Below are 24,480 nucleotides of genomic sequence, written 5' to 3' on the forward strand. Positions count from 1 at the left end.
TTATGTTCGGATGTCCTATGTTTTATGTTCTGATGTCCTATGTTCTGATGTCCTATGTTTTATGTTCTGATGACCTGTGTTCTGATGTCCTATGTTCAGATGTTCTAATGTTCTGTGTTCTGATGTTCTGATGTTCTGTGTTCTGATGTCCTATGTTCTGATGTCCTATGTTTTATGTTCTGATGTCCTATGTTCAGATGTTCTAATGTTCTATGTTCTGATGTCCTGTGTTTTATGTTCTGGTGTCCTATGTTCAGATGTTCTAATGTTCTGTGTTCTGATGTCCTATGTTCAGATGTTCTGATGTCCTATGTTCAGATGTTCTGATGTCCTATGTTCAGATGTTCTGATGTCCTATGTTCAGATGTTCTAATGTTCTGTGTTCTGATGTCCTATGTTCAGATGTTCTGTGTTCTGATGTCCTATGTTCAGATGTTCTAATGTTCTATGTTCTGATGTCCTATGTTCTGATGTTCTATGTTCAGATGTTCTAATGTTCTGATGTCCTATGTTCAGATGTTCTAATGTTCTGTGTTCTGATGTCCTATGTTCAGATGTTCTAATGTTCTGTGTTCTGTGTACTGATGTCCTATGTTCTGATGTCCTATGTTTTATGTTCTAGTGTCCTATGTTCTGTGTTCTGATGTCCTGTGTTCAGATGTTCTAATGTTCTGTGTTCTGATGTTCTATGTTCTGTGTTCTGATGTCCTGTGTTCTGGTGTCCTATGTTCTGATGTCCTATGTTCTAATGTTCTTATGTTCAGATGTTCTAATGTTCTGTGTTCTGATGTTCTGTGTTCTGATGTTTTATGTTCGGATGTCCTATGTTTTATGTTCTGATGTCCTATGTTCTGATGTCCTATGTTTTATGTTCTGATGACCTGTGTTCTGATGTCCTATGTTCTGATGTCCTATGTTTTATGTTCTGATGTCCTATGTTCTGATGTCCTGTGTTCTGATGTCCTGTGTTCTGATGTCCTATGTTCTGATGTTCTGTGTTCTGATGTCCTATTTTCTGATGTCCTATGTTTTATGTCTGATGTCCTATGTTCTGATGTCCTATGTTCTGTGTTCTGATGTCCTATTTTCTGATGTCCTATGTTTCATGTTCTGATGTCCTATTTTCTGATGTCCTATGTTTTATGTTCTGATGTCCTGTGTTTTATGTTCTGATGTCCTATGTTTTATGTTCTGATGTCCTATGTTCTGATGTCCTATGTTCTGATGTCCTATGTTCTGATGTCCTATGTTCTGATGTTTTATGTTCTGATGTCCTATGTTCTGATGTCCTATGTTCTGATGTCCTGTGTTTTATGTTCTGATGTCCTGTGTTTTATGTTCTGATGTCCTATGTTCTGATGTCCTATGTTCTGATGTCCTATGTTCTGATGTCCTATGTTCTGATATTTTATGTTCTGATGTCCTGTGTTTTATGTTCTGATGTCCTATGTTCTGATGTCCTATGTTTTATGTTCTGATGTCCTATGTTCTGATGTCCTATGTTCTGATGTTTTATGTTCTGATGTCCTATGTTCTGATGTCCTGTGTTTTATGTTCTGATGTTTTATGTTCTGATGTCCTATGTTCTGATGTCCTATGTTCTGATGTCCTATGTTCTGATGTCCTATGTTCTGATGTCCTATGTTTCATGTTCTGATGTCCTATGTTCTGATGTCCTGTGTTTTATGTTCTGATGTCCTATGTTCTGATGTCCTATGTTCTGATGTTTTATGTTCTGATGTCCTATGTTCTGATGTCCTATGTTCTGATGTCCTGTGTTTTATGTTCTGATGTCCTATGTTCTGATGTCCTATGTTCTGATGTCCTATGTGATTTTATGTTCTGATGTCCTATGTTTATGTTCTGATGTCCTGTGTTTTATGTTCTGATGTCCTATGTTTTATGTTCTGATGTCCTATGTTCTGATGTCCTATGTTCTGATGTCCTATGTTCTGATGTCCTATGTTTTATGTTCTGATGTCCTGTGTTCTGTGTTCTGATGTCCTATGTTCTGATGTCCTATGTTCTGTGTTCTGATGTCCTATGTTCTGATGTCCTGTGTTTTATGTTCTGATGTCCTGTGTTTTATGTTCTGATGTCCTATGTTCTGATGTCCTATGTTCTGATGTCCTATGTTCTGATGTCCTATGTTCTGATGTCCTGTGTTTTATGTTCTGATGTCCTATGTTCTGATGTCCTATGTTTTATGTTCTGATGTCCTATGTTCTGATGTCCTATGTTCTGATGTTTTATGTTCTGATGTCCTATGTTCTGATGTCCTGTGTTTTATGTTCTGATGTTTTATGTTCTGATGTCCTATGTTCTGATGTCCTATGTTCTGATGTCCTATGTTCTGATGTCCTATGTTCTGATGTCCTATGTTTCATGTTCTGATGTCCTATGTTCTGATGTCCTGTGTTTTATGTTCTGATGTCCTATGTTCTGATGTCCTATGTTTCATGTTCTGATGTCCTATGTTCTGATGTCCTGTGTTTTATGTTCTGATGTCCTATGTTCTGATGTCCTATGTTCTGATGTCCTGTGTTTTATGTTCTGATATTTTATGTTCTGATGTCCTGTGTTTTATGTTCTGATGTCCTATGTTTTATGTTCTGATGTCCTATGTTCTGATGTCCTATGTTCTGATGTCCTATGTTTTATGTTCTGATGTCCTATGTTCTGTGTTCTGATGTCCTATGTTCTGATGTCCTGTGTTTCATGTTCTGATGTCCTGTGTTTCATGTTCTGATGTCCTATGTTCTGTGTTCTGATGTCCTATTTTCTGATGTCCTATGTTTTATGTTCTGATGTCCTGTGTTCTGTGTTCTGATGTCCTATGTTCTGATGTCCTATGTTCTGTGTTCTGATGTCCTATTTTCTGATGTCCTATGTTTTATGTTCTGATGTTCTGTGTTCTGATGTCCTGTGTTCTGATGTCCTGTGTTTTATGTTCTGATGTCCTATGTTCTGATGTCCTGTGTTTTATGTTCTGATGTCCTATGTTCTGATGTCCTGTGTTTTATGTTCTGATGTCCTATGTTTTATGTTCTGATGTCCTATGTTCTGTGTTCTGATGTCCTATGTTCTGATGTCCTATGTTCTGATGTCCTATGTTCTGATGTCCTATGTTCTGATGTTTTATGTTCTGATGTCCTGTGTTTTATGTTCTGATGTCCTGTGTTTTATGTTCTGATGTTTTATGTTCTGATGTTTTATGTTCTGATGTTTTATGTTCTGATGTCCTATGTTCTGATGTCCTATGTTCTGATATTTTATGTTCTGATGTCCTGTGTTTTATGTTCTGATGTCCTATGTTTTATGTTCTGATGTCCTATGTTTTATGTTCTGATGTCCTATGTTCTGATGTCCTGTGTTTTATGTTCTGATGTCCTATGTTCTGATGTCCTATGTTCTGATGTCCTATGTTTCATGTTCTGATGTCCTATGTTCTGATGTCCTGTGTTTTATGTTCTGATGTCCTATGTTCTGATGTCCTATGTTTTATGTTCTGATGTCCTATGTTCTGTGTTCTGATGTCCTATGTTTCATGTTCTGATGTCCTATGTTCTGTATTCTGATGTCCTATTTTCTGATGTCCTATGTTTTATGTTCTGATGTCCTATTTTCTGATGTCCTATGTTTTATGTTCTGATGTCCTGTGTTCTGTGTTCTGATGTCCTATGTTCTGATGTCCTATGTTCTGTGTTCTGATGTCCTATTTTCTGATGTCCTATGTTTTATGTTCTGATGTCCTATGTTCTGATGTCCTGTGTTTCATGTTCTGATGTCCTATGTTCTGATGTCCTGTGTTTTATGTTCTGATGTCCTATGTTCTGATGTCCTATGTTCTGATGTCCTGTGTTTTATGTTCTGATGTCCTATGTTCTGATGTCCTGTGTTTTATGTTCTGATGTCCTATGTTTTATGTTCTGATGTTTTATGTTCTGATGTCCTATGTTTTATGTTCTGATGTTTTATGTTCTGATGTCCTATGTTCTGTGTTCTGATGTCCTGTGTTCTGATGTCCTATGTTTCATGTTCTGATGTCCTGTGTTCTGATGTCCTGTGTTCTGATGTCCTATGTTCTGATGTCCTATTTTCTGATGTCCTATGTTCTGATGTCCTATTTTCTGATGTCCTATGTTTTATGTTCTGATGTCCTATGTTCTGATGTCCTGTGTTTTATGTTCTGATGTCCTGTGTTTTATGTTCTGATGTCCCCTGTTCTGATGTCCTATGTTTTATGTTCTGATGTCCTGTGTTCTGTGTTCTGATGTCCTATGTTCTGTGTTCTGATGTCCTATTTTCTGATGTCCTATGTTTTATTTTCTGATGTCCTATGTTTTATGTTCTGATGTCCTATGTTCTGATGTCCTATGTTTTATGTTCTGATGTCCTGTGTTCTGTGTTCTGATGTCCTATGTTCTGTGTTCTGATGTCCTATTTTCTGATGTCCTATGTTTTATGTTCTGATGTCCTATGTTCTGATGTCCTGTGTTTTATGTTCTGATGTCCTGTGTTTTATGTTCTGATGTCCTGTGTTTTATGTTCTGATGTCCTGTGTTCTGATGTCCTGTGTTCTGATGTCCTATGTTCTGATGTCCTATGTTCTGATGTCCTATGTTCTGATGTCCTATGTTCTGATGTCCTATGTTCTGATATCCTATGTTTTATGTTCTGATGTCCTGTGTTTTATGTTCTGATGTCCTATGTTCTGTTGTTCTATGTTCTGATGTTCTATGTTCTGATGTTCTATGTTCTGATGTCCTATGTTCTAATGTTCTGATGTTCTGCTGCCCTATGTTATGATGTTCTGTGTTATGATGTTCTGTGTTATGATGTTCTGTGTTAAAATGTTATGAACTGTGTTTTTTTAATATATATTTTTTAAACTAACAACCATACATAAACAAAACTGTGTTATGTGTTCTATGTAGGTTCCTGTGGGCACAGAACCAGATGGTATGAACATCTTGGGCCTGGTTCTCTTTGCCATGGTGTTCGGTGTGGCACTGAGGAAGCTGGGAGAGGAAGGGGAGGAGCTCATACGCTTCTTCAACGCTTTCAATGAAGCCACCATGGTGCTGGTGTCCTGGATCATGTGGTGAGTGACCTTAAACAACCCAGATCATGTGATTAGCCTCTCCTGGTTCCCAAGACTATTCCCAAGGGAAAACAAGAGGATCTTCTGATGGCTCACTAGATAAAGTCTGTACTGTTTATTCCTTAAGAACTGCAGGAGGTGTTGTAGGCTGCTGACGCTATGCATTTGACACTGACATGAGAAGCTACTTTTTGACTGGGAAGCTGCCTACTTATGTAGAATCAAATTAAACATGTAATTACATTTCTGATAAATGTTTTAGCTTTTCCTTTCAAATAAATCTGCAGCAAAAATAGATATTCTGTTAGTCATCACCTCACCAAATACATTCTATATTTCTCCTACCTCAGGTACGTCCCGTTCGGTATCATGTTCCTGGTGGGTAGTAAGATAGTGGAGATGGAGGATGTGGTTCTGTTGGTGACCAGTCTGGGGAAATACATATTTGCCTCCGTCCTGGGTCATATCATCCACGGGGGGGTCATCCTGCCTCTCATCTACTTTGGGTTCACACGCAAGAACCCCTTCAGCTTCCTGTCCGGCCTCATCACGCCCTTCACCACCGCCTTCGCCACCTGCTCCAGGTAGGCCTCTGTTACTGTATCCCTCCACCAGTCCTGGTACTATCCCTCCACCAGTCCAGGTACTATCCCTCCACTAGTCCTGGTACTATCCCTCCACTAGTCCTGGTACTATCCCTCCACCAGTCCAGGTACTATCCCTCCACCAGTCCACGTACTATCCCTCCACTAGTCCTGGTACTATCCCTCCACCAGTCCAGATACTATCCCTCCACCAGTCCAGGTACTATCCCTCCACCAGTCCAGATACTATCCCTCCACCAGTCCAGATACTATCCCTCCACCAGTCCAGGTACTATCCTTCCACCAGTCCAGATACTATCCCTCCACCAGTCCAGGTACTATCCCTCCACCAGTCCAGGTACTATCCCTCCACCAGTCCAGGTACTATCCCTCCACCAGTCCAGATACTATCCCTCCACTAGTCCAGGTACTATCCCTCCACCAGTCCAGGTACTATCCCTCCACCAGTCCAGGTACTATCCCTCCACCAGTCCAGATACTATCCCTCCACCAGTCCTGGTACTATCCCTCCACCAGTCCAGGTACTATCCCTCCACTAGTCCTGGTACTATCCCTCCACTAGTCCTGGTACTATCCCTCCACCAGTCCAGGTACTATCCCTCCACCAGTCCACGTACTATCCCTCCACTAGTCCTGGTACTATCCCTCCACCAGTCCAGATACTATCCCTCCACCAGTCCAGGTACTATCCCTCCACCAGTCCAGATACTATCCCTCCACCAGTCCAGATACTATCCCTCCACCAGTCCAGGTACTATCCTTCCACCAGTCCAGATACTATCCCTCCACCAGTCCTGGTACTATCCCTCCACCAGTCCAGGTTCTATCCCTCCACCAGTCCAGATACTATCCCTCCACCAGTCCAGGTACTATCCCTCCACCAGTCCAGGTACTATCCCTCCACTAGTCCTGGTACTATCCCTCCACCAGTCCTGGTACTATCCCTCCACCAGTCCAGGTACTATCCCTCCACTAGTCCTGGTACTATCCCTCCATCAGTCCAGGTACTATCCCTCCACCAGTCCAGGTACTATCCCTCCACCAGTCCAAGTAATATCCCTCCACCAGTCCAGGTACTATCCCTCCACCAGTCCAAGTAATATCCCTCCACCAGTCCAGGTACTATCCCTCCACCAGTCCAAGTAATATCCCTCCACCAGTCCAGGTACTATCCCTCCACTAGTCCTGATACTATCCTTCCACCAGTCCAGATACTATCCCTCCACCAGTCCAGGTACTATCCCTCCACCAGTCCAGGTACTATCCCTCCACTAGTCCTGATACTATCCTTCCACCAGTCCAGATACTATCCCTCCACCAGTCCAGGTACTATCCCTCCACCAGTCCAGATACTATCCCTCCACCAGTCCAAGTAATATCCCTCCACCAGTCCAGGTACTATCCCTCCACTAGTCCTGATACTATCCTTCCACCAGTCCAGATACTATCCCTCCACCAGTCCAGGTACTATCCCTCCACCAGTCCAGGTACTATCCCTCCACCAGTCCAGGTACTATCCCTCCACTAGTCCTGGTACTATCCCTCCACCAGTCCAGGTACTATCCCTCCACTAGTCCTGGTAATATCCCTCCACCAGTCCAGGTACTATCCCTCCACCAGTCCAGGTACTATCCCTCCACCAGTCCAGGTACTATCCCTCCACTAGTCCAGGTACTATCCCTCCACCAGTCCAGGTACTATCCCTCCACTAGTCCTGGTACTATCCCTCCACCAGTCCAGGTACTATCCCTCCACTAGTCCTGGTAATATCCCTCCACCAGTCCAGGTACTATCCCTCCACCAGTCCAGGTACTATCCCTCCACCAGTCCAGGTACTATCCCTCCACTAGTCCTGATACTATCCCTCCACCAGTCCAGGTACTATCCCTCCACCAGTCCAGGTACTATCCCTCCACCAGTCCTGGTACTATCCCTCCACCAGTCCAGGTACTATCCCTCCACTAGTCCTGGTACTATCCCTCCATCAGTCCAGGTACTATCCCTCCACCAGTCCAGGTACTATCCCTCCACCAGTCCAAGTAATATCCCTCCACCAGTCCAGGTACTATCCCTCCACCAGTCCAAGTAATATCCCTCCACCAGTCCAGGTACTATCCCTCCACCAGTCCAAGTAATATCCCTCCACCAGTCCAGGTACTATCCCTCCACTAGTCCTGATACTATCCTTCCACCAGTCCAGATACTATCCCTCCACCAGTCCAGGTACTATCCCTCCACCAGTCCAGGTACTATCCCTCCACTAGTCCTGATACTATCCTTCCACCAGTCCAGATACTATCCCTCCACCAGTCCAGGTACTATCCCTCCACTAGTCCTGATACTATCCTTCCACCAGTCCAGATACTATCCCTCCACCAGTCCAGATACTATCCCTCCACCAGTCCAGGTACTATCCCTCCACCAGTCCAGGTACTATCCCTCCACCAGTCCAGGTACTATCCCTCCACCAGTCCAGGTACTATCCCTCCACTAGTCCTGGTACTATCCCTCCACCAGTCCAGGTACTATCCCTCCACTAGTCCTGGTAATATCCCTCCACCAGTCCAGGTACTATCCCTCCACCAGTCCAGGTACTATCCCTCCACCAGTCCAGGTACTATCCCTCCACTAGTCCAGGTACTATCCCTCCACCAGTCCAGGTACTATCCCTCCACTAGTCCTGGTACTATCCCTCCACCAGTCCAGGTACTATCCCTCCACTAGTCCTGGTAATATCCCTCCACCAGTCCAGGTACTATCCCTCCACCAGTCCAGGTACTATCCCTCCACCAGTCCAGGTACTATCCCTCCACTAGTCCTGATACTATCCCTCCACCAGTCCAGGTACTATCCCTCCACCAGTCCAGGTACTATCCCTCCACCAGTCCTGGTACTATCCCTCCACCAGTCCAGGTACTATCCCTCCACTAGTCCTGGTACTATCCCTCCACCAGTCCAGGTACTATCCCTCCACCAGTCCAGGTACTATCCCTCCACCAGTCCAGGTACTATCCCTCCACCAGTCCAGGTACTATCCCTCCACCAGTCCAGGTACTATCCCTCCACCAGTCCAGGTACTATCCCTCCACTAGTCCTGGTACTATCCCTCCACCAGTCCAGGTACTATCCCTCCACTAGTCCTGGTAATATCCCTCCACCAGTCCAGGTACTATCCCTCCACCAGTCCAGGTACTATCCCTCCACTAGTCCTGGTACTATCCCTCCACCAGTCCAGGTACTATCCCTCCACTAGTCCTGGTACTATCCCTCCACCAGTCCAGGTACTATCCCTCCACCAGTCCAGGTACTATCCCTCCACCAGTCCAGGTACTATCCCTCCACCAGTCCAGGTACTATCCCTCCACTAGTCCTGGTACTATCCCTCCACCAGTCCAGGTACTATCCCTCCACTAGTCCTGGTAATATCCCTCCACCAGTCCAGGTACTATCCCTCCACCAGTCCAGGTACTATCCCTCCACCAGTCCAGGTACTATCCCTCCACCAGTCCTGGTAATATCCCTCCACCAGTCCAGGTACTATCCCTCCACCAGTCCAGGTACTATCCCTCCACCAGTCCAGGTACTATCCCTCCACTAGTCCTGGTACTATCCCTCCACCAGTCCAGGTACTATCCCTCCACTAGTCCTGGTAATATCCCTCCACCAGTCCAGGTAGTATCCCTCCACCAGTCCAGGTACTATCCCTCCAACAGTCCAGGTACTATCCCTCCACTAGTCCTGGTACTATCCCTCCACTAGTCCTGGTACTATCCCTCCACCAGTCCATGTACTATCCCTCCACCAGTCCAGGTACTATCCCTCCACCAGTCCTGGTACTATCCCTCCACCAGTCCAGGTACTATCCCTCCACTAGTCCTGGTACTATCCCTCCACTAGTCCTGGTACTATCCCTCCACCAGTCCATGTACTATCCCTCCACCAGTCCAGGTACTATCCCTCCACCAGTCCTGGTACTATCCCTCCACCAGTCCAGGTACTATAACCAATGTTTCGTCACTAGTTTATATAGTGGCAAAGGACACAGGTGTCTGTAATCATGGCCTGGTGTGGCCTGATATCATTGGTTAATTCTCAGATATAAAAATAACATATCAAAAACATGATTGATTGCATACGATCATAGATACAATTTGGCTACATAAGCCTACAAACATTTACAACAGCAAAATCACAAGAATGGCTTCATATCAAAGTCTACGTTGAGACCGAAGGAAGCAAGACTCTTTAAATTAAAGATCCAGGCAGCCTCTCATTTGAACAATAAATTGTGGAGGTCACCCCCTCTCCTAGGGAGGGAGACCTTTTCAATACCGATATAACGCAGTGACGAAATCGAGTAGTTTTCTTCCAAAAAGTGGGCCGCAACTGGGTATATGATGCTCCGAGATTCGTTATTTTAATTCGTGCTTTGTTTTACCCACATCATTTTTACCACAAAGACAAGCTATATGATAAATACTGTCTTAGTGGAGCACGTGATAACACCTTTGATTGGGATCTGTTTCCCTGTTACAAGGATCTACATTTGTAAGTGCCATTGCATTGAGCACAGCCATTACACTTGTAGTTTCCATCCAGTAGGGGTGCAAATAGACATTGTGCAGGGATATCTTGGGGTGGTAAATCAGAGTTTATCAATTGATCTCTGAGATTTCTGCCCAGCGAGAATACGATCAAGGGAGGTTCCAAAAACACATTACTGATACTATTATCTGAGCTTAGAATGTGCCAATATATGTGAACGATTCCCTTAATTTGTTCAGAGCACCTTGAATAGCGGGTAGTTCGAACGCAAGAATATTTATGTTTGTGAGACTGTCCTTGAAAAAGATCATGTCTCGGTTTGCTTTGAATTTTCTCAATGGCAGTATTAATCTGACCATTTTTCTACCCCCTCTCCTGGAATTTTCCTTGCGTCTCAGCCATATTTCTGCCAAAATGTAAGGGTCCTGTGTGTAGCTGGTGTAGAGAGTCAGGCGCAGGACAGCAAATATGAGTAATCAACGTACTTTTAACTAAAAATGACAAATGTACAAAGTAACATCACGAGCACACCATGACGGACCGAAAATACAATAAACAATCACTCACAAATACAACATGGGGAACAGAGGGTTAAATAATAAACAGATAATTGATTGAGTGAAGCCAGGTGCGATAAGACAAAGACAGAACAAATGGAAAATGAAAAGTGGATCGGCGGTGGCTAGAAAGCCAGTGACGCCGCCCGAACAAGGAGAGGGGCTGACCTTGGCGGAAGTCGTGACAGTACCCCCCTTGACACGCGTCTCCAGCAGTGCGCCGACACCGACCTCGGGGACGACCCGGAGGACGAGGCGCAGGGCGATCCGGATGGAGACAGTGGAAATTCTGCAGCAACGAAGGGTCCAAGACGTCCTCCACCGGCACCCAACATCTCTCCTACGGACCGTATCCATCCCACTCCATGAGGTACTGAAGGCCCCTCTCCCGACGCCTCGAGTCCAGGATGGAACGAACAACATATGCTCTCCAGACCCCGGACATGAACTGGGGATCCCGATCAGAGACTATGTCCTCAGGCACCCCGTAGTGCCGGAAGACGTGAGTGAACAGGGCCTTCGCAGTCTGTAGGGCTGTAGGGAGACCGGGCAGAGGAAGGAGACAGCAGGACTGATCCACAACGACCAGGATCGTGGTGTTGCCCTGTGAGGGAGGAAGATGCATCAGGAAGTCCACCGACAGGTGCGACCACGGCTGTTGTGGAACGGGTAAGGGTTGTAACTTCCCTCTGGGCAAATGCCTGGGAGCCTTGCACTGGGCGCACACTGAGCAGGAGGAAACAATCCTCACGTCCTTGGCCAAGGTGGGCCACCAGTACTTCCCACTAAGGCAACGCACCGTCCGACCGATGCCAGGATGACCAGAGGAGGGTGACGTGTGAGCCCAATAGATCAAACGGTTGCGGACAGCAGACGGAACGTACAGGTGCCCAGCTGGACACTGGGGGGGGAGTGGGCTCTGTGCGTAACGCCCGCTCGATGTCCGCGTCCAGCTCCCACATCACCGGTGCCACCAGGCAAGAGGCCGGAAGTATGGGAGTGTGATCCATGGACCGCTCCTCTGTGTCATACATCTGGGACAGTGCATCTGTCTTAGCGTTCTGGGAACCTGGTCTGTAGGACAGAGTAAAAACAAAACGGGGAAAGAATATTGCCCACCTTGCCTGGCGAGGGTTCAGTCTCCTCGCCGCCCGGATGTACTCCAGATTGCGGTGGTCAGTCCAGATGAGAAAAGGGTGTTTAGCCCCCTCAAGCCAATGTCTCCACGCCTGCAGAGCCTTGACAATAGCCAACAGCTCCAGGTCCCCCACATCATATTTTCGCTCTGCCGGGCTGAGCTTCTTCGAAAAGAGAGCACAGGGGCGGAGCTTTGGTGGCGTGCCCGAGCGCTGAGAGAGCACGCCTCCAATCCCAGGCTCGGACGCATCCACCACCACAATAAACGCCAAAGAGGGATCCAGATGAGCCAGCACGGGAGCCGAGGTAAACAGAGCCTTCAGGTGACCAAAGCCCTGTCCGCCTCAGCCGACCACTGCAGCCGCACCTGTCCCCCCTTCAGCAGTGAGGTAATGGGAGCTGCTACCTGACCAAAACCCTGGATAAACCTCTGGTAGTATTTGGAAAACCCCAAAAACCACTGCACTTCCTTTACCGTTGTGGGAGTTGGCCACTTACACACAGCTGAAATGCGGTCACTCCCCATCTCCACCCCTGATGTGGAAATGCAGTACCCTAAGAAGGAGACGGACTGTTGGAAGAACAGACATTTCTCAGCCTTGACGTACAGGTCATGCTCCAACAGTCCACCAAGCACCTTGCGCACCAGTGACACATGCTCGGCGCGTGTAGTGGAGTATATCAGAATGTCGTCGATATACACCACTACACCCTGCCCGCAGGTCCCGGAAAAATCTCGTCAACAAAGGCCAGGAAGACTGATTCAGCATTCATCAACCCGTACGGCATGACGAGCTACTCATAGTGCCCTGAGGTGGTACTAAATGTCGTCTTCCACTTGTCTCCCTCCTGGATACGCATCAGGTTGTAAGCGCTCCTGAGATCCAATTTTGTGAAGAAGCGAGCCCCGTGCATTGACTCGATCGCCGTGGCGATGAGAGGCAGCGGGTAGCTGTACCTCACAGTGATCTGATTGATCCCTCGATAGTCAATACACGGGCGCAGACCTCCATCCTTCTTCACAAAAAAGAAACTCGAGGAGGCAGGTGAAGTGGAGGGCTAAATGTATCCCTGCTCCAGGGATTCGGAGACATATGTTTACATAGTCGCGGTATCTTCCTGTGACAGAGGATACACGTGAATCTGTTAGAGTTGCGTCAATTCCAATCTGGTATCAGGATAAATATAACAATGAGTCACCGATTGTATACTATGTATTTTTTATTAGCTAAGTAATAAATGGCAAATGCAACTTTTGTATATACGGGCTCACTGTAATACCACGCAGGGCAGAACAGGGAACTAACAGGATGTATGTAAACAGTGCTCTTATACTGTGATGGACATAGTTCCAACCCGTCTGTTGGCCAATCACAGTAGAGGCTGAACGTGGTTTAAACTTGCTCAGCCTATCGCAGGCGCTCAGGCGGGTCCCCGCCTCTTGGTGCTTCTTGGAGTCCTCCCTCCGTCCATGTATAGATTCTTACTGTTCTGGTATCGCTGCCTAGTTAGAACAGTTGCTCAGTTCCTGCTATTGTGTTGTTCCGTATTTTTCCATCTCAGTTAAACATCGTGATGACCACCCCTTCCTATGCCTGCTGAAACACAACTTTGTAAGATACAGCAGGTCACACCATGTGCTCAATATTGTTACATACAAACACAAGGACAAAGCATCTGCTGGGCTGTTATCTACAGTTTTGCAACATGCATGTCACACCATGTTACTCAGTCCTTGTCACACACACACAAACAGGCAAGTAGATGTAGCAAGCAGTTGTTTACTCACATGATGATGCTCAAGTGCACAAATGCAGATACTTCACACAGCCAACATCAGATAATATTTAATCATATATATATATATGGTAATGGATATAATGTAACACACAGGATCCCACAACTCCTGGGAAGTGCTGCGTCTACCAGGAGATTTATCTCCCCCGTCGATGAGGTGGTCATTTAGTCACCCTCTTCTTATAGAAGGCGAGAGCCAAATCGGCATATTCTGAGGGGATGCGCACGGGGGAGACCTGGTCTGGGCTTTCCAACGTAGTCGCACCGATGGAAACCACCCACACACCTCCCTGAGCACTCAGTGACCACCCCTTCAGAGACCTCTGTTGCCATGAAATAGTGGGGTCATGACAGGCCAACCAGGGTAAACCCTGCACCACGGGACACGCAGGAGAATCAATAAGGAAGAGGGACCACCTCAAGACCCTCCTGCGTCACCATGTGGAGCGGTGGCCTCCCTAATCAGCCCTGACCCTAGTGGTCAACTATCTTCAGCATGCACATAACCATGTGGAGCGGTGGCCTCCCTAATCAGCCCTGACCCTAGTGGTCAACTATCTTCAGCATGCACATAACCATGTGGAGCGGTGGCCTCCCTAATCAGCCCTGACCCTAGTGGTCGACTATCTTCAGCATGCACATAACCATGTGGAGCGGTGACCTCCCTAATCAGCCCTGACCCTAGTGGTCGACTATCTTCAGCATGCACATAACCATGTGGAGCGGTGGCCTCCCTAATCAGCCCTGACCCTAGTGGTCAACTATCTTCAGCATGCACATAACCATGTGGAGCGGTGACCTCCCTAATCAGCCTTGACCCTAGTGGTCGACTATCTTCAGCATGCACATAACCATGTGGAGCGGTGACCTCCCTAATCAGCCCTGACCCTAGTGGTCAACTATCTTCAGCATGCACATAACCATGTGGAGCGGTGACCTCCCTAATCAGCCCTGACCCTAGTGGTCAACTATCTTCAGCATGCACATAACCATGTGGAGCGGTGGCCTCCCTAATCAGCCCTGACCCTAGTGGTCGACTATCTTCAGCATGCACATAACCATGTGGAGCGGTGGCCTCCCTAATCAGCCCTGACCCTAGTGGTGGACTATCTTCAGCATGCACATAACCATGTGGAGCGGTGGCCTCCCTAATCAGCCCTGACCCTAGTGGTCAACTATCTTCAGCATGCACATAACCATGTGGAGCGGTCCTCCCTAATCAGCCCTGACCCTAGTGGTCGACTATCTTCAGCAAGCACATAACCATGTGGAGCGGTGGCCTCCCTAATCAGCCCTGACCCTAGTGGTCAACTATCTTCAGCATGCACATAACCATGTGGAGCGGTGGCCTCCCTAATCAGCCCTGACCCTAGTGGTCGACTATCTTCAGCATGCACATAACCATGTGGAGCGGTGGCCTCCCCTAATCAGCCCTGACCCTAGTGGTGACCTAGGGAAGGGCATGTCCACAGGAACAATGGGGATCCCTAATCAGCCCTGACCCTAGTGGTCAACTATCTAGGGAAGGGCATGTCCACAGGAACAATGGGGATCCCTAATCAGCCCTGACCCTAGTGGTCGACTATCTAGGGAAGGGCATGTCCACAGGAACAATGGGATCCCTAATCAGCCCTGACCCTAGTGGTCGACTATCTAGGGAAGGGCATGTCCACAGGAACAATGGGGATCCCTAATCAGCCCTGAAGTGGTCACTATCTAGGGAAGGGCATGTCCTGATCCCTAATCATCCCTGGCCCTAGTGGTCGACTATCTTCGGCATGCACAGTGAAGGGCATATCCACAGGAACAATGGGAATCCCTAAACTAGGAGCATATGAACAATCAATAAAATTCCCAGCTGCGTTTGAATCTACTGGTGCCTTATGCTGGGAATGCGGGGAAAACTCAGGAAATGAAATAAACACATACATGTGAGCAACAGGGGGCTCTGGGTGAGCCTGGTGCCGACTCACCTGAGGTGACACGATAGTGCCCTGCCTGCTGCCTCGACTCCCTGAGGAACCCCCCAGCACCGACCAGCAGTGGTCCCTCTGCGGCCACAGATGGTACAGGGAATGGCCCCTCCTCTGGTCACCCTAAGTGCAGCACCTCCCAGCTCCACGGGCATCGGAGCGGAGGTGCTGGGGGATGGAACTGACAGGTCCTGATCCAGATGTCCGCGGGCAGTCAGCAGGTTGTCCAGCCGGATGGACCTGTCCACCAGCTGGTCCAATGTGAGGGTGGTGTCTCGGCAGGCCAACTCCCGACAGATGTCCTTGCGCAGACTGCACCTGTAGTGATCGATCAGGGCCCTGTCGTTCCATCCCGTGCTGGCGGCCAGGGTCCGGAAGACCAAGGCGAAATCCTGCTCGCTCCTCGTCCCCTGCCTCAAGTGGAAAAAACGCTCTGGGCTTTGCCTGAGGGGCGGGAGACGAGGGCGGACACACTCTCACGCCCCGAAGGAGCCGGGTAGACGGTCGCCAGGTGGAGCTCCAGCTGCAGTAGGAACACCTGGCATCCGGCAGCAGTCCCATCATACTCCCTCGGGAGCGAGAGTCGAATCCCGCTGGCACCAGGTGGAAGAGGGGTGGACAGTGGCACCTGTTGTAGTGGGGTGGTGGTGAAGGTGCTGGAAAACCTCCTTCTCTCTCCCAACGATCCATCGTCTGCAGCAAGCAATCCATGGCTGTGCCCAGACGTTGCAACATGGTCGCGTGCTGCTGAACTCGCTCCTCCACTGCAACTGAGAGGGCGTCTGCTCCTGCTGACTCCATTCTTCGGGTGAGTGACTCTGTAAGGGTCCTGTATGTAGCTGGTGTGGAGAATCAGGCGCAGGACAGCAAATATGAGTAATCAACATTAGTTTGTACATTTGTCATTTTGAGTAAAAGTACATCACGAGCGCACCACGACGGACCGGAAATGCAATAAACAATCACTCACAAATACAACATGGGGAACAGAGGGTTAAATAATAAACAAGTAATTGATTGAGTGAAGCCAGGTGTGATAAGACAAAGACAGAACAAATGGAAAATGAAAAGTGGATCAGCGGTGGCTAGAAAGCCGGGGTGAAAGATCGTATCCCGTAACGAACAGAGGGACCTGAAAGATCAGCGGATTTCGTGACACGAAATCTGATTGTTTTTTGCAAATTCTTTTGATTCGACAGAATTGGCTGTAGGGCAAATTGTTTTTCAAGGGAAGTGGGTGACAACTATCAGCCCTCAACAAACTGTTACGATCAGTAGGTGTCCTGTAAAGATCAGTAGGTGTCCTGTAAAGATCAGTAGGTGTCCTGTAAAGATCAGTAGGTGTCCTGTAAAGATCAGTGTGTGTCCTGTAAAGATCAGTGGGTGTCCTGTAAAGATCAGTAGGTGTCCTGTAAGATCAGTAGGTGTCCTGTAACGATCAGTAGGTGTCCTGTAAAGATCAGTAGGTGTCCTGTAAAGATCAGTAGGTGTCCTGTAAAGATCAGTAGGTGTCCTGTAAGATCAGTAGGTGTCCTGTAAAGATCAGTGGGTGTCCTGTAAAGATCAGTGGGTGTCCTGTAACGATCAGTAGGTGTCCTGTAAAGATCAGTAGGTGTCCTGTAAAGATCAGTAGGTGTCCTGTAAAGATCAGTAGGTGTCCTGTAAAGATCAGTGGGTGTCCTGTAAAGATCAGTAGGTGTCCTGTAAAGATCAGTGGGTGTCCTGTAAAGATCAGTAGGTGTCCTGTAAAGATCAGTGGGTGTCCTGTAAAGATCAGTAGGTGTCCTGTAAAGATCAGTGGGTGTCCTGTAACGATCAGTAGGTGTCCTGTAAAGATCAGTGTATAGAACAATACCCCCTAAAGGTTCAGAAGATCAAAGAAACTGATCTGACGTGTATCAGATTACATGGTACATCTCAGATGCTCAGAACAACAGTTAAGAAAAGCATGGAACGCCTGGAGCTCTTTTGCATCACCCCTCTATAGAACACAAATATCAGCAATATACCGTTTCCAAATAATGATGTTAGGCAATAATTGTTGTTTGAGGATTAAAAATGGACTGTTTCTCCATGTAATCCACATACAAATTAGCATAGTTAGGAGCCATGGGGATCCCATAGCAGTACCCATAGTTAGGAGCCATGGGGATTCCCATAGTAGTACCCTTCGTCTGAATAAAGAAATCATTTGGAAACATGAAGTAGTTGTGTGTGAGTACTATTTCAACCAATGTTACAATGCATGCACTGGAAGGTAGTTCATTAGGGTCACGTTGAGGAAGAAAATGTTCCATAGCTTCAATACCGCCCTCGTGTGGAATATTTGTGTATAACTACAACATCAAAAGTAGCTAACAAAGTATTACCAGGGAGAGGATCAAGAGATTTAATAATAGAGACCATACTGCTGGTGTCCTTTACAAAGGAGGGAAGCTGTTCTGAGATCATACTGCTGGTGTCCTTTACAAAGGAGGGAAGCTGTTCTGAGATCATACTGCTGGTGTCCTTTAGGAGGGGAGCTGTTCTGAGATCATACTGCTGGTGTCCTTTACAAAGGAGGGGAGCTGTTCTGAGGTCATACTGCTGGTGTCCTTTACAAAGGAGGGGAGCTGTTCTGAGATCATACAGCTGGTGTCCTTTACAAAGGAGGGGAGCTGTTCTGAGATCATACTGCTGGTGTCCTTTACAAAGGAGGGGGGCTGTTCTGAGATCATACTGCTGGTGTCCTTTACAAAGGAGGGGAGCTGTTCTGAGATCATACTGCTGGTGTCCTTTACAAAGGAGGGGAGCTGTTCTGCGATCATACTGCTGGTGTCCTTTACAAAGGAGGGGAGCTGTTCTGAGGTCATACTGCTGGTGTCCTTTACAAAGGAGGGGAGCTGTTCTGAGGTCATACTGCTGGTGTCCTTTACAAAGGAGGGGAGCTGTTCTGAGATCATACAGCTGGTGTCCTTTACAAAGGAGGGGAGCTGTTCTGAGATCATACAGCTGGTGTCCTTTAGGAGAGGAGTTGTTCTGAGGTCATACTGCTGGTGTCCTTTAGGAGAGGAGTTGTTCTGAGGTCATACTGCTGGTGTCCTTTACAAAGGAGGGGGGCTGTTCTGAGATCATACTGCTGGTGTCCTTTACAAAGCAAGGAGACATGGGCAGGGCTCAATATCTTGCTTGAAAAATTGAAGACACTCAGTCCCGTGGGTTCTAGGACCGTGTGAACGGTCTCCTCTGCCTCTGGTAGTCGTTTCTTCTTACCCCGTCGGGTGAGGCATCTCGTTGGTGCGCGTGTCCACGGCTACCTCCGCCCTTCCGTCCGTCCAGTCTCTCGTTGGATAGACATCTGCCACTGGAAGCAGATGAGGCGCTGGTTGTAGTGTTGGTCAGACGGGCTGGATAGAAGGAAGCGGCATCCCTCCAGCGTCTGCCATGGAGAGGAGGAGCAGGACCTCTTTTCAGGGTTTCTCCAGAAGTAGACTTTATCCTTGGCCTTGTCTTTTTTGTCGTGGTTGAATATCTTGATTTTAAGTTCCTTTATTTCTGTAGACAACTTGTCCTGGAGCGCTCGGTTAGTTGTCATCAGTTCATTGAATATACCATCATCATTAACGGCTCCTTGCAGAGCTGTGCGTTTCTCTTCAATCGTGTTATCCATTTCAATCAAATGCTTTATCAACTGCTCAACAATTATCTTATCATGTTCCCTTTGGCTGTATTCACAGTGATCGTGTTTGGGTCTTTGACCAGTGTCAGGAATAATGATCATTCCACATCGTTTAAGAGCTTTTTGCAGAGGATTCAGATCAACTCAAACACACAAAGCAGCCAATCAGCGTACAGACAGTAATAAACATGAACAAGCCAGTGTGACCTGGTTACCCAGTAAATCCATCCACCTCTATGAACCCAGTGTGACCTGGTTACCCAGGAAATCCATCCACCTCTATGAACCCAGTGTGACCTGATTACCCAGTAAATCCATCCACCTCTATGAACCCAGTGTGACCTGATTACCCAGTAAATCCCTCCACTTCTGTTAACCCAGTGTGACCTGATTACCCAGTAAATCCTCCACTTCTGTGAACCCAGTGTGACCTGGTTACCCAGTAAATCCCTCCACTTCTGTGAACCCAGTGTGACCTGGTTACCCAGTAAATCCTCCACTTCTGTGAACCCAGTGTGACCTGATTACCCAGTAAATCCCTCCACTTCTGTGAACCCAGTGTGACCTGGTTACCCAGTAAATCCCTCCACTTCTGTGAACCCAGTGTGACCTGGTTACCCAGTAAATCCCTCCACCTCTATGAACACAGTCCATTAGCAGGGCATTGCTAGCAGGCTTTATCTCCAAGGCTACACCCCACCCTATTCCCTCTATAGTGCACTACTTTTGTCTAGAGCCTGAACATACACCTGGGCTCTGGTCAAAAGCAGTGCCATTTGGGACACACTCATCGTCTCCAAGTATCCTCTGCTGTAAGTAACCTGCTGTAAGTGACCTAAACCTTTGGCTGAGTTGTTCCACCCTCAATCTTCAGACTCTGGACCCCACCACCTCTCCATCTAATCCATGGGGAGCCAGGACATTCCGTGCTTCTACACATGCATTGCTTGCTGTTTGCGGTTTTAGGCTGGGTTTCTGTACAGCACTTTGAGATATCAGCTGATGTACGAAGGGCTATATAAATTTTATTTTATTTTATTTGGAGGGTCTTTACCATATAAGTAGAATGGCTTGTAACCTGACTTCTATTCATTCTAGTTCTGTGGTCCTTACCCTCTCTCTGTATGGAAAGGTTTTGGTTCAAGTTACACTACAATACGTTTTTCAGGTGTCTCTCTCTCTCTTTCATTCTCTCTCTATTTCTCTCCCCTTCCTTCTCTTGCTATTCAATACATCTTAACTTGCAGAATACTCATGTAAATCTTGTCAAAGCAGAGGAACTGAAGTTGCGAGTAAAGTACAGTAAAATGTTCTAGAGGAATATGCTGTAATTTAACCACTGTGTCCTGTATCTCTCTCCTCAGCTCGGCGACCCTGCCCTCCATGATGAAGTGTGTAGAGGAGAACAACGGAGTGGACAAGCGGATCAGTCGTTTCATCCTTCCCATCGGAGCCACCGTCAACATGGACGGGGCGGCCATCTTCCAGTGCGTCGCGGCTGTCTTCATCGCTCAGCTCAACAACATAGAGCTCAACGCCGGTCAGATCTTCACCATCCTGTGAGTGGGGTGGGGTCAGAAAGAATGGTGGGTGGGGTCAGAAAGAATGGTGGGTGGGGACAGAAGGAATGGTGGGTGGGGACAGAAGGAATGGTGGGTGGGGACAGAAGGAATGGTGGGTGGGGTCAGAAAGAATGGTGGGTGGGGTCAGAAAGAATGGTGGGTGGGGTCAGAAAGAATGGTGGGTGGGGTCAGAAAGAATGGTGGGGGGACAGAAGGAATGGTGGGTGGGGACAGAAGGAATGGTGGGTGGGGACAGAAGGAATGGTGGGTGGGGTCAGAAGGAATGGTGGGTGGGGTCAGAAGGAATGGTGGGTGGGGTCAGAAGGAATGGTGGGTGGGGACAGAAGGAATGGTGGGTGGGGACAGAAGGAATGGTGGGTGGGGACATGGTGGGTGGGGACAGAAGGAATGGTGGGTGGGGACAGAAGGAATGGTGGGTGGGGACAGAAGGAATGGTGGGTGGGGACAGAAGGAATGGTGGGTGGGGTCAGAAGGAATGGTGGGTGGGGACAGAAGGAATGGTGGGTGGGGACAGAAGGAATGGTGGGTGGGGACAGAAGGAATGGTGGGTGGGGACAGAAGGAATGGTAGAATGGTGGGTGGGGTCAGAAGGAAGGGTGGGTGGGGACAGAAGGAATGGTGGGTGGGGACAGAAGGAATGGTACAGAAGGAATGGTGAATGGTGGGTGGGGTCAGAAGGAAGGGTGGGTGGGGACAGAAGGAATGGTAGAATGGTGTGGGGTCAGGAATGGTGGGTCGGGTCAGAAGGAATGGTGGGTGGGGACAGGAGGAATGGTGGGTGGGGACAGAAGGAATGGTGGGTGGGGTGGTGGGTGGGGACAGAAGGAATGGTAGAATGGTGGGTGGGGTCAGAAGGAAGGGGTGGGTGGGGACAGAAAGTAATGGTGGGTGGGTCAGAAGGAAGGGTGGGTGGGGACAGAAGGAATGGTAGAATGGTGGGTGGGGTCAAGGAATGGTGGGTGGGGACAGAAGGAATGGTAGGTATGGTGGGTGGGTCGGGTGTGGTGGGGACAGAATGGTGGAGTGGGGATAGAAGGAAGGGTGGGTGGGGACAGAAGGAAGTGTGGGTGTGGACAGAAGTGGGGGGGACAGAAGGAATGGTGGGTGGGGACAGAAGGAATGGTGGGTCGGGTCAGAAGGAAGGGTGGGTGGGGACAAAAGGAAGGGTGGGTGGGGACAGAAGGAAGGGTGGGTGGGGACAGAAGGAAGGGTGGGTGGGGACAGAAGGAAGGGTGGGTGGGTGGGGACAGAAAGAAGTGTGGGTGGGGACAAAAGGAAGTGTGGGTGGGGACAGAAGGAAGGGTGGGTCGGGTCAGAAGGAAGGGTGGGTGGGGACAAAAGGAAGGGTGGGTGGGGACAGAAGGGTGGGTGGGGACAGAAGGAAGGGTGGGTGGGGACAGAAGGAAGGGTGGGTGGTGGGGACAGAAAGAAGTGTGGGTGGGGACAAAAGGAATGTGGGTGGGGACAGAAGGAAGGGTGGGTGGGTGGGGACAGAAGGGAAGGGTGGGGTCAGAAGGAATGGTAGAATGGTGGGTGGGGACAGAAGGAAGGGTGGGTGGGGACAGAAGGAAGGGTGGGTGGGTGGGGACAGAAAGAAGTGTGGGTGGGGACAAAAGGAAGTGGGTGGGGAAAGAAGGGAAGGGTGGGTCGGGTCAGAAGGAAGGGTGGGTGGGGACAAAAGGAAGGGTGGGTGGGGACAGAAGGAAGGGTGGGTGGGGACAGAAGGAAGGGTGGGTGGGGACAGAAGGAAGGGTGGGTGGGGACAGAAAGAAGTGTGGGTGGGGACAAAAGGAAGTGTGGGTGGGGACAGAAGGAAGGGTGGGTGGGGACAGAAGGAAGGGTGGGTCGGGTCAGAAGGAATGGAAATGGTGGGTGGGGACAGAAGGAAGGGTGGGTGGGGACAGAAAGAAGGGTGGGTGGGGACAGAAGGAAGGGTGGGTCGGGTCAGAAGGAATGGGGGACAGAAGGAAGGGTGGTTGGGGACAGAAGGAAGGGTGGGTGGGGACAGAAGGAACGGTGGGTGGGATCAGAAGGAATGGTAGAATGGTGGTTGGGGTCAGAAGGAATGGTAGAATGGTGGTTGGGGTCAGAAGGAATGGTAGAATGGTGGGTGGGGTCAGAAGGAATGGTAGAATGGTGGGTGGGGTCCAGAAGGAATGGTAGAATGGTGGGTGGGGTCAGAAGGAATGGTGGAATGGTGGGTGGGGACAGAAGAAAGGGTGGGTGGGGTCAGAAGGAATGGTAGAATGGTGGGTGGGGACAGAAGGAAGGGTGGGTGGGGTCAGAAGGAATGGTAGAATGGTGGGTGGGGTCAGAAGGAATGGTAGAATGGTGGGTGGGGTCAGAAGGAATGGTAGAATGGTGGGTGGGGTCAGAAGGAATGGTAGAATGGTGGGTGGGGTCAGAAGGAATGGTAGAATGGTGGGTGGGGTGAGAAGGAATGGTGGAATGGTGGGTGGGGACAGAAGGAAGGGTGGGTGGGGTCAGAAGGAATGGTAGAATGGTGGGTGGGGACAGAAGGAAGGGTGGGGTCAGAAGGAATGGTAGAATGGTGGGTGGGGTCAGAAAGAATGGTGGGTGGGGTCAGAAGGAATGGTAGAATGGTGGGTGGGGACAGAAGGGTGGGTGGGGTCAGAAGGAATGGTAGAATGGTGGGTGGGGACAGAAGGAAGGGTGGGTGGGGTCAGAAGGAATGGTAGAATGGTGGGTGGGGACAGAAGGAAAGGTGGGTGGGGTCAGAAGGAATGGTAGAATGGTGGGTGGGGACAGAAGGAAGGGTGGGTGGGGTCAGAAGGAATGGTAAAATGGTGGGTGGGGACAGAAGGAATGGTAGAATGGTGGGTGGGGTCAGAAGGAATGGTAGAATGGTGGGTGGGGACAGAAGGAAGGGTGGGTGGGGACAGAAGGAATGGTAGAATGGTGGGTGGGGTCAGAAGGAATGGTAGAATGGTGGGTGGGGACAGAAGGAAGGGTGGGTGGGGTCAGAAGGAATGGTAGAATGGTGGGTGGGGTCAGAAGGAATGGTAGAATGGTGGGTGGGGACAGAAGGAAGGGTGGGTGGGGTCAGAAGGAATGGTGGAATTTTGCCACCCTGTGTCTGATGCTCTGACAATGTATCACATGCAGTGGCTCTGTCCCCACAGTGTGACAGCCACAGCGTCCAGTGTGGGCGCAGCGGGCATCCCAGCCGGGGGCATCATCACCATCGCCATCATCCTGGAGGCTATCGGCCTGCCCACCAACGACCTGTCACTCATGCTGGCCGTCGACTGGATCGTGTGAGTAACACATGTACAGTATAGAGAACCAATACAGCAAACCCACGCACATGCACACACACACACACACACATACACACACACACACACACACGTACAGACAAGCACACACACATGGACAGACACATTTATGTACATTTGCATGGACATGCGCACATATGTACAAACACACACACATAGACACACTCTTAATGTACTCACTCATTTTGGCCAGCTGCTGTATCTAAATATCAGGTGTTATTT

The 24,480-nt window shown here is 48.6% G+C and overlaps 1 protein-coding gene across 1 annotated transcript; it reads left to right on the plus strand.

Moving 5' to 3' along the window:
- The first annotated feature begins 4,941 nt into the window (after positions 1-4,941).
- On the plus strand, positions 4,942-24,241 carry LOC135538975 (neutral amino acid transporter A). Its single transcript, XM_064964849.1, has 4 exons — positions 4,942-5,104; positions 5,455-5,688; positions 20,741-20,935; positions 24,103-24,241. Exons 1-4 carry the CDS (start codon positions 4,965-4,967, stop codon positions 24,239-24,241), a joined length of 708 nt encoding a protein of 235 aa, XP_064820921.1. The 5' UTR covers positions 4,942-4,964.
- Positions 24,242-24,480: the final 239 nt, after the last annotated feature.

Source organism: Oncorhynchus masou, unplaced genomic scaffold, assembly GCF_036934945.1.
Source record: "Oncorhynchus masou masou isolate Uvic2021 unplaced genomic scaffold, UVic_Omas_1.1 unplaced_scaffold_2898, whole genome shotgun sequence".
Lineage (NCBI taxonomy): Eukaryota > Metazoa > Chordata > Actinopteri > Salmoniformes > Salmonidae > Oncorhynchus > Oncorhynchus masou.

Bases quoted from the DNA above. Each gene is read 5' to 3' on its own strand.
- LOC135538975 (XM_064964849.1), top strand. From the start codon at position 4,965: ATGAACATCTTGGGCCTGGTTCTCTTTGCCATGGTGTTCGGTGTGGCA. The intron at 5,105-5,454 runs GTGAGTGACCTT...CTCCTACCTCAG, and splicing joins CTGGTGTCCTGGATCATGTG to GTACGTCCCGTTCGGTATCA. The intron at 20,936-24,102 runs GTGAGTGGGGTG...CTGTCCCCACAG, and splicing joins GGTCAGATCTTCACCATCCT to TGTGACAGCCACAGCGTCCA.